General features: G+C 40.2%; 1 protein-coding gene across 2 annotated transcripts in view; it reads right to left on the bottom strand.

Annotated features, from left to right (window-relative positions):
- Positions 1–625: 625 nt before the first annotated feature.
- Positions 626–9,923, bottom strand: part of GRID2 (glutamate ionotropic receptor delta type subunit 2) — a 673,180-nt gene continuing 663,882 nt past the window's right edge. Inside the window, exons 15-16 of one of the 2 annotated variants that reach the window (XM_015625795.2) lie at positions 7,445–7,685; positions 626–3,363 (exon numbers count right to left, since the gene is read on the bottom strand). In XM_015625795.2, coding sequence (XP_015481281.1) covers positions 2,941–3,363; positions 7,445–7,685 — 664 coding nt within the window. In that variant the 3' untranslated portion in view covers positions 626–2,940. Of the gene's footprint in view, positions 3,364–5,410; positions 7,686–9,923 lie in introns of both variants that reach the window. The other variant, XR_004496988.1, reaches the window with a different exon arrangement.

The following is a 9,923-nucleotide window of genomic DNA, read 5'->3' as shown; positions in this document are numbered from 1 at the left end:
AGTGAATAAAATATACTGACTGTAAAAAGCCAGGAGACAAACTTTGGATGCTGCAAGTTCAATTGTCATGGCTGATGTTACTGCAGCACAGCTTGCTAATGACTAGGTCATTAGTTTAAAATGTTAATAAAACTTAAAGATTGAGAAAGGCATCATGAATGAAATATGGGCTACCTTCTCTCACACTGAAACTTTTGTTTTTGGCAATGTATTTCCAGTATCAGAGAAAATTAACCTCTGTGCAAATAAAGATGGCAAAAAGTGATTCTATAAAAATAAATGCCGTGCTCTGAGAAAATTGCTACATTATACTAAAACAGATGAAGGTGGGATGCAGTATTTCTAAAAATGATGTCCCATACATGTTACTGCTAAGGAACTCTAAACTTATTCTCAAAAGTGCTGTTTGTAAATGTTCTCTGAAATCTAAGCCTGACATTGATAAACATGGTAAACCTTGGTGTTTTCCTTAGATGCTCCTCACTGAGCTGACTCACAGCAGCCTGAGGAGCTCATTCCATCTCCGAGGGCTAAAACCCTCCAGTAGCAGTGCAGCAAATCCATGAGTACCTTACCTTGCCATAGGCTGAAAATCCCTCAGCAATTGAACAGGAGGAAACGCAAGTTTAGAAAACAATTTTATTAGACAAATTATTTAGACAAATTATACACAGAAAGCTCTGCCACTTGTAACTGAGGCCTCCAAAAAGTGTTTTGTGTATCTGTATAATAGGCAACACATCAAAATAGGCCTATTTTAAATATCATACATGGTTAACAGGTTTTTTAATAGCTAAAATCACTGCAACATCTGGTATGTCCCTACGTAGCTCGTTGGAAAGAAATTTTTTTTTTTTTCTTTTTTTTTTTTCTTTTTTTTTCCTTTTACTCAGAAGTGTGGATGAGTTCATGAATGTTACAAGGGGGAAGCAAGTTGTGCATGCTTTTAGACACTTGCTACCCTGGAAACAAAATGGCCTTTTGCACGATAAGAATTTGTTCTGCCTTACACAGTAGACAATATTTGAAGATTTAGTACAAAAAACAGTGACAGTACAAGATGCTCCCCCAGAACAGAATTAGCATCAAAATAGAATAGATCTGAAGAATATACCTTTTAATTTATCCTAAAGCAAATCACATAGGCTGATTTCTATTAATCTTAGCCAAAGAATGAGTTAGATTAAAATAAGTGTATGGTTGCATCAAAAAGAAAACCAAACCAAAAAACTCACAGGATAAACTGCTTGCTTTCTACTTAACCGCATTTTTAGTTTAAGGATTACAAATTGAAAGCTCTTCCTACATTTCTAACAGGTAACATTGTTACTTGAAAAAGCTGGTGCCAAAGTGGGCACCGGTTTTGCTCTCACTGCTGTTCTTTTTCTTGCTTTATACAGTTGGCACTAATGTAAAAAATAAATAGCTCCTCTAAATCTAACTTAACATAGAAAGGGTTAAACTGAGTGCCTGTTCATATTTTTTTCCCCTTAGAACAATACATGATTATAATTAAGGCCACATCTGTGTCTCTTGAGGGCTTTTTTTTTTTCTCTCCAATTAACGCCATTATTGTATTGATGAACTGTGTTGACTTGGAAAGGATTTATTGACCTTTGATCCATGTTTAATTGCTCTAGAGCGATATCAGTTGTTCATGAACATGGTATACCTAAGAGAGAGTTCCATTTGTTTAATTAATTAAAAGGAAAATTATCAAGATTAGCCTTATAGAATGCTCAAAAGCCAATGCAAAACCTAACCAAAAGAGTTACATCTAGGTACAAATGTTAAATTGTCCTGGATGCTCTAATAGAAAAGTATAAAATATGCTCTGTTGGCAAACGATGCAAGTCAGAATAATGTTAAAGCAACCTGTCTTTTCTAAATGAAAAGACACCCTGCACTGTACATCTCTCCTGTATACAACACATTTTTACTAAAGCTTTATTAAATGAATTGCAATAGCAATGGCTGCCATTTTATAGCTATATATACATGTATATATATATACACATACCTGTGTGTCCATATGTGTATATATATATATGTATGAGATACTAATTTATTTAACACAACGGAGGCTTCTGCCATATGATACAGTTTACTGTACATAAGAAAAACTTTTAACACTGTACAATCACATAAAGGTCATATGCACTGTTGCAGTGCAAAAGTAGATTTAACTGTAGTCTTTACTGGCATAGTAATGGCTTTTTGTAATCCTACAAAATTGCATTCTTATATTATGGGGCCTGAATGATCTTTGAACTTCATTTGTTTTCCTTTTTTTTTTTTTCTGTTTTTTTGTCTTTTTGCCTTTTTTTTTTTTTAAATTTTCCATTTTTTAAACTGCAGGGTTTGCCTTTGGTCCACAGTTAAAAGGACACACAGCAGTGGAGCGCTGACTAGATGCAGCAGAGTACATGAAAAATACTTCAGTTATTGCAATTATAGTAAAAAAAGGCGGTGGGGGAGGAGGAGCGAATGCCCTTCTGTAAAGTAATCCTCGGGGTTTTCCTATGCGTGAATCGCTGCTTGTTTCCTATATTTAAAGTATATGAAAAGCCTGAAGTAACCAAAACCTAATATGGTGATAAACTGAAGAATAAGTGATTCAAGTAGTACAGAGAATAAGGGGAGGCAGAAGAGACCAGACTGAGAAAGCAGAGAAGAGGAGGAGGAGTTGCTACTAATAATTCTGATTCTTAAATAAAATAAAGAAAAAAACCCCAAAACAACCCCTGAACAGAAAATAAAACCCAAACAAATTAAAAAAAAAAACACAAAAACCAACCCAAACCCAAACCACAACCCTCAAAACCAAAGCAATAAGGAAAAGAAGAAAGGTTACATCCATGTTAGTCCCACAATATTACACAGCTGCTCCTTGCAAAGGGAGTCCTAAATTAGAAAGAGTGAAGAAACTTGTTCTGATGCTCAGATGGAGGTGCCTCGGTCTGGGTCACTACCGATATTCAGGCCCAGGGTAGGAGTTGGTTGGTAAGGGATAGATGACATTGTTTTGATGGGGCTTCTGAAAAAGCCCCCGTTGGGTGCCCTGTGCCTGAAAGGGCCAGTTCGGTGCTCGGGCACGCTGCCGAAGGAGAATCCCGAGGCGGCTTTAGCAGACAGCGTGCGGCTCAGAGTCTGGATCTGCTCTGGTATGAAGGTGGTTGTGGTGATGTGAGTGTTCCTGAAGTCACTGATTTGCTCCAGTGCCTGGCGTGTGGGTAAAGTGTCAATGTCCAGCGGGGTCAAGTCAATCGATGAGGTGGAGAACTGTTTATGGGGACTGTCGTCGTCTGTGCAGAGGCTGTTCACGCGCCTGTGGAGGTGCTCCAGGTCGATCTCCTTGTCATCCTGGGGAATGAGAAAAACAAGAGGCACCACTCACCATCGCCATCTGTGCTGGGCTGAAGTTTCACAGGGTGATCAGCACTGCTCAGGGAGAACAAGGCACAGTTAACTAGAGCTGGCTCTTGGCTGACGGTGTCCTGAATGTCACCAGCGAACTTCCCCACCGCCTGAAGCCAGGTGGGCAAAGCCAAACTGAGGCAGACCCTCACACCACAGCTACCTTCAAACCCTGGATCCAAACAACAAAACTCAAAGCGCCACCGGTAGATTTTCAGGAAAAGGCAAGCTTGGAGCTAGGTGGGATACACTAGCAACAGCTGAATAAAAGTAAACTGCACAATCTCAAATGCCTGGAATGATGCCAGTTCTTCAACTCCACAATGAGAGCTAAATTTGGATGTCAACACGGGAGGCTCTGAGGGATCAGGTTGCCATCTTTGTCATCCTCTCAGTGTTTAAGGAAGGTCTAGAAACTCCTCAGGTTCCTTTTTGGCTTTATAATGTAAATTGTGGTATAGAAAAGCTGAACATACAGAAAAAAAAAAAACCCAAGCACTGGTGACTCATTGACATCTCACAGAAAGGAGTACACCAGGCAATTTTAAATTACAATGCCAACAGAGGGATTAATTATCTCCTTACCTACAAAGAAGCAATTCCATCTATCCTGATGGAATTATACTTCTGTGGGTGAGAAGAGAAGGCAGCCTGATGTATTTATTATAATATATCATCGCTTCTTTCCTTCTTAAATCTCTCTTCCCAGAGAACACAATTAAATAGGTTTGTTTGTTATAATTGAGAAATTAAGTGCATGGAAGTTAAAAAAGAGGAGAAAGCCCTAGGTGACCCAATAAATCACCTGTGTTGTACATACATATTTCTGCTGAACTGCAAAGCTTAATTCAAAGCAGCATTAAGTACACACGTACAGGGATATTCCCTCAGTCTAAGTAGTGCAGCTCATTCAGAACAAAAATCAATTTCAACTAACCTTAAAATTTACCTTAATCTCTGTGAAATTTACTGGCTCTTCCAGGCCACTAGAAATATCTCACACTCTAGGACCTCACAGAGGATAATTAGGCAGCCGATAGATGTGCACTGATGACTTCCAGCCTTGGTTACTGAAATTCATTGACTGGCTTGATCCAGAGCTCCCTGAATCAATGGCAAAACTCCTAGTATACCGAATGGGCTTGAGATCCCTCCTTTCTCTAGGAATGAAGTCAAGCACTCTGAAAAAGTTCACACCTAGAACAAACTGCAGGAATTCATCTACTTAGCAGAACGGATCACTGAACATTTGCGCTGGCGCCACGCTGAACACAGAGCCCGTCTGGAAGGAGACTGAGAGGCCAGCTCCCCTCTCCAGGACTGCACCCTCCGAGGGCAGGGACAGGGAGGCAAACCAGGGAAAAACAGGAAGGGAACAGGGCATCATGGATCTCCCAGGGACTGGATGATCACTGACCACAAGGGCTTTGGTTTGAGCTCATCACGGGAAGGAAAAAAATGCAGTGCTCATTTCTCGGACTTAGCTTTCTGTCTATTGTTTATTCACAGGTGGACATAGACATGGATGCACATAACAACCACACAGGTGACATCAAATCCAAACGCATTCACCAAACGCTATCTCCTAAAAAAAATTTGGAGCTGCATATGGATGCAGGAGAACTGGGGCCACATCAGAAATATACAGAGGCTCAATTAGTGTGTGCAAGTCATGACTATGTCTCTGAGGGACAATCCTAAATTTTTTACTTTTTTTTTCTTTTTTCTGCTTTGTTTTTGTTTGTTTGTTTTTAATTTTGAAAAAAAACAAACATACAAATACTTTGTAATTTAAAATGCCAATCAGGAAAAGATTGTAATTTCATAGTTTCTGAGCCTCTAAGAATAACTCAAAGTAGTCCTCTTTCTTTTACAGAGATGCATTTGGGGCTAGGGTCAGACCGGTGCAAATATATAAGCGGTGATAATCTCCCATGCTTAGCCCACAACCCAATCTCCACCCAACTGATACACCAAAATGAGACCCACTCACAGTAAGATTGTGCATATCTCCATAATATGATCTTTCCTCTTCTCTCTTGTGTGATCAGTAGTGAAATATTCAGCAGTTTTCACATTTAAATTATCATCAGGCTTCAGAGTCAACATCCCATTGAGATTACTGGGGCGGTTCATACTTCTCTCAGAGCTACTGTTTAAGGCTGTCTGCAGACTCAGGCAGACATCAGTGAATGGGTTACTTCTGGCACGCGACCGAAATGTTATCTTCGCAACCATTAGACAATTTTTTTCAGTATAAATGCTTGCATTCTGGAGCACAAGATGGCAGCCACCAGGAAAAAGGGTTGGCTTGCTGACCACAAACTGGCCCAATCTGACCCCCGATTCTGGACTAGTGGCCTGGAAGAGCCAATGGATTTCATGGAAGCTAAAATGAATTTTAAGAAAGTTAGTTAAGATGTATTTCTTTGCTGAATGACCCCACATCCAGGATAAATGGGGACATTCAGCACATACGTCCACGTTAAACTCAGTTTTGAGCCAAGCTTTTCAATTTAACGTTGAGATGAGCGTTTAAATGCTAAGATAACGACCATATAACAAAGATCAAGGAGGCCAAATTATACCATTTGTGGAAAGTACACACTTGAACTTCTCAGCAATTGAAAATTGAAATAGAAAAATTTATACTTGTGTAAAATATCTGTGTTGGTGTTTTTTCCTTTTCCTTTGGTATTGATTTTCATGTTTTGCACCAGATAAATACAAAGTATGAAGTTCTGAAACTTTGGGTAAACAATGATCAAGTCAATTTTAGGGTTTTAAAATAATTTACCAGGTGAAACTATATGGTTTCCATTCCTGAGAAACCCAATTTAAAGACTAGAGATTCCTTTTTTTTTTTCCTTTTAATAATGGTCCGGTCCAGATCTTGAACAAAAAAAGAAAAAAAAAAGAAAAGAAAAAAAAAAAGCTTGGGAATTAAAACAGGCAAGAAAAGATTAAATGTATTTTAACATCAGTGCCAATGTTGTCTAATTAGGTGGTGTAATTAATCCTGCCTGATTAGACAGCATTAGATTAGCAGGAATAAACACAATGGAGAAACTGCAGAGAAGGCAAGACCACTGCACACAAATTAACAGCAATACCCCACAAGCTACACAGATGTGCCTAAGCTACACAGGTAGAAGAGCTGTATTTGATAGTGCTACATTAAAGCTCACATTTAGTTTCAGCTTTGGGTGTTGCTTCCAAAGATATTTTAATGAATCATTTTGTCCCTAATTTCTTTTTATCATTTTGTAGAGGTAAATACTTAATTATGAATATAAGAAACTTGGTGCAAAGTTGCACAAGGCTCAGATGGCTGGTAGAGGGACAGGTAGATTACGACAGGAAGGAAAGCATTACACATGCAGGTGTAGAAACTCATCTCAGATGTAAAATAGAATATTCCTCTGTGGCATCTGTACAAGATTTGCTGAAACAAGGCTGTAGCAGGTTTCAGAAATAAGTCTGGCCTGAACCTGAAAAATCTAATGTAGTCTCGCTTCCCTGGACTTCAGCTGAAATAACAAGAACTGAAGTTCACGGAAGTCTCAAGAGCTTAATGTTTCTGAAAATGGGGACAAGCTCATTCAAGAATCTAACAGCTGAATAAAGGGGTACATTTTGAAAATGTATTTTAAAAGACTCAGCCACTGAGCTTAGGAGATGTATTTTTCAAGAAGAAGCCAAGACACGTAGTGAGAATTAGCTGTTACCAATGGGAACAATGAACTAAATATTGATGTATTAATAATGTACTATTCTACAAGTAACAATTGTGTTTTACTCAGAATAGTTGCATATTTATACATCATCAATATACATTTATTTTTATTCAAGCTTTTCTAGAAAGAATAGCTAAAAAGATTTTGAGGAACATCATTTACCTTAAAAAATCAGGAAGCTAATGAAGTATCTCTGAATTTGATTCCCCACCCTTTCTAGTGCTATAAAATCAAGGCAGCAATCTTTAGGGTGCATGAAAATTCCCCAGGAGAAATGGAGGGTCTAATACCTCTTTTGATGGAACCCGGGAGCCTTTCCTTTTATTCCACCACGTTTCCAACATTGCAATGAAACAGGATAGGACAATCCCTGCAGCGAGGATGCAGAAAACACCTGCAAAACTTTTTATGTCCAGGGCACCTCCTTTCTGTTTGGTATCCACGGATGAGTAAAGATCACACTGACCATTCTTCGGCCACCACTTATGCTTCAGCACGTCCATGTCACCATTCTGCTGCAGCTCCAAAATCCTTGGGGAGAAAGCACAGAGTCAGGAGTTACAGTGGGGAAGCGGCACCTGAGAGCCTGAGGGTGTAAATCTGACTCCCTGCAACCTTCCCACGTGGCTTGGAAAGCCAAGCAGCAGATGAACCTGCACAGACTGATTTAGCCAGAAAAGAAAGCTTGGGTATGGGCTTGCCTGTTAGACTGAGCATGTGGATATCAATGTTCCACTACAGATACAGCAAAGCACAACAAATCTCTTTCCCTCTTTTTAACAACTTCAATGAGAATGCTTTACTTTATATACTATGTTTTCTCAATCAGCTTTTACTAGTCTAGGTCAACTGACTTTCATAGTCCATTAGATATCTGACAATATTTTGCATTCTAATCATTGGAGAAGAGATATTTCAATTAAAAAAATCAGAAGGAATATACATTTCAGATTTACCACCTTACACACGACGTTGTTGTAAACTGATCTTTAGTGGGTTACCTACATTTACTGCTTTGGAGAGAGAGCAAAACCATCCTCTTGTAGCCAGTGATGACCTAAACTAGTCTTGCTTAATGTCAGAATGCAACCTGATGATAAGTGATTCCACAGGAAGGTTCTTTGCTGTGGGATTCACTTGTCCTTGTACCTACATACCCAGCCCATGGCCAAATATTTACTGGGCAGCCTGCAAGGACAATATATTTAACTAGACTTCCTGTGGGATTAAATGTTTGAGAAAGGAGAGTTTTGTTTGGAAGAATATTTTCATATTTACTCCATTTATATGTGAGGAGAGTGTTTTTGTTTTTTTTTTTTTGAGAAATGACTAGAGTCACTGCTGGGTGCCTCTGGTTACCCAAGATAAAAAATTCAGTGATTACACCTAAAACCAATAAAACAACAGAAAGGTGTTCCTTCATGTAATAAATTTATTTTTCATTTCAGTGTTGGAAGGCAAACAATTACTACTGCAATCATTTGACACAGCATGCAAAAAAGTCCAAGTGCACACAAACCAGCAGAGGATGTTGCTACAGAGAGACTGTCGTGCACTGCAGGAGGAAGGAAAGCTGTCCCACTGTCTCAAGGCTACCACAACAGCTCAGTGCAGTGGTCTACATCAGCCTTGAAAGGGAGCTTGAATGCACCTGGGGACCACAGGGCAGCTGCTCTGCACAGAGGTGACTCCGTCTCTGATGTTGCTTCAGCAGGTAGTTGTGTCCACGAAGCCACTTAATTTTCTGTGGCACATCCACATGACCATGTATTTGCACTGTGGTCTTGCCAGGAATGAAAGGCTTGACACAGCCACCAGTGGCTGGAATCCCAGCACAGGTCTGGAGGGAGCTCCCACTTCCCACCTAGCAGTATGTCTGGTGGCTGGCATCATGACCTGTTCAGAGGGGAGCAGCTTGTTCACCCCTGTGCTGTCCCAGGGGGAACTGTGCCCTAAAGGAACAGCTCACAGGTGATGCACATGTCCTTAGAGATGCCAGAATCACTTTCTTCACGTAGCTTTGAGTTTGTAAGAAGTGGGACAAATTCTGAGCAGTGCCTGCTGCCAGTACACTGCTCAAGGTACCACCCTGGAGAACAGTATTCAAAGTCAGAGTTGCCTGGACTACATTTTGACTTCTCCCAAACCTCGACAGAGCTTAGGGAAGCCTCATCCTGAAGCTTTCTGATGGAGCAGGGATATCTCAAGGATGGGAGGATTCTCTGTTTTGTTGGAAGTGACTGAATAGCTGTTATGAGCCACCCACGTTCAGATGAGCTTTGGAGGGATGGCACCATGGGCAGGACTGCTGCCACTGCTGCCTGTCGGGACTGTGTAGAGAAGCTTGTGTTAGACCCAGTGACAGGAGGAGATGCAACTGGGATAAACTGGAAGATAAGAAATTCCAACCAGATAAGAGGAGAACTGGAGAGGTCAAACAATGGAACAGAGAATTTATGGCCTCACCACCCCTGGTGAAATTCAAAGACCCAGTGGGAAAGACCCAGAGCAAATTGACCTGCTCTAAACAACGGGCTGAACTGGAGACCAGATTGCTCCTCTGCAACTGCAAACAAGGTCTGTACACTACCCTCAATCATGGCATACAGTCCTTATGGAAAAAACTCACCATCATTCTGGTTTTCACTGCCCTGGAATCCCATACTAGGGTTTAGCCGAGTATTTTGGTCCAAATATTCCATTCTGAAAGGTTAGCAGGAGCAGACAGCCAGCATAAACAGAACCCCTTTGTATAAATTCTTGTGGAGT

This window comes from Parus major, chromosome 4 (genome assembly GCF_001522545.3).
Source record: "Parus major isolate Abel chromosome 4, Parus_major1.1, whole genome shotgun sequence".
Lineage (NCBI taxonomy): Eukaryota > Metazoa > Chordata > Aves > Passeriformes > Paridae > Parus > Parus major.
Note: the sequence above shows the minus strand (reverse complement) of the source record. Positions and strands in the feature narration are given on the sequence as shown.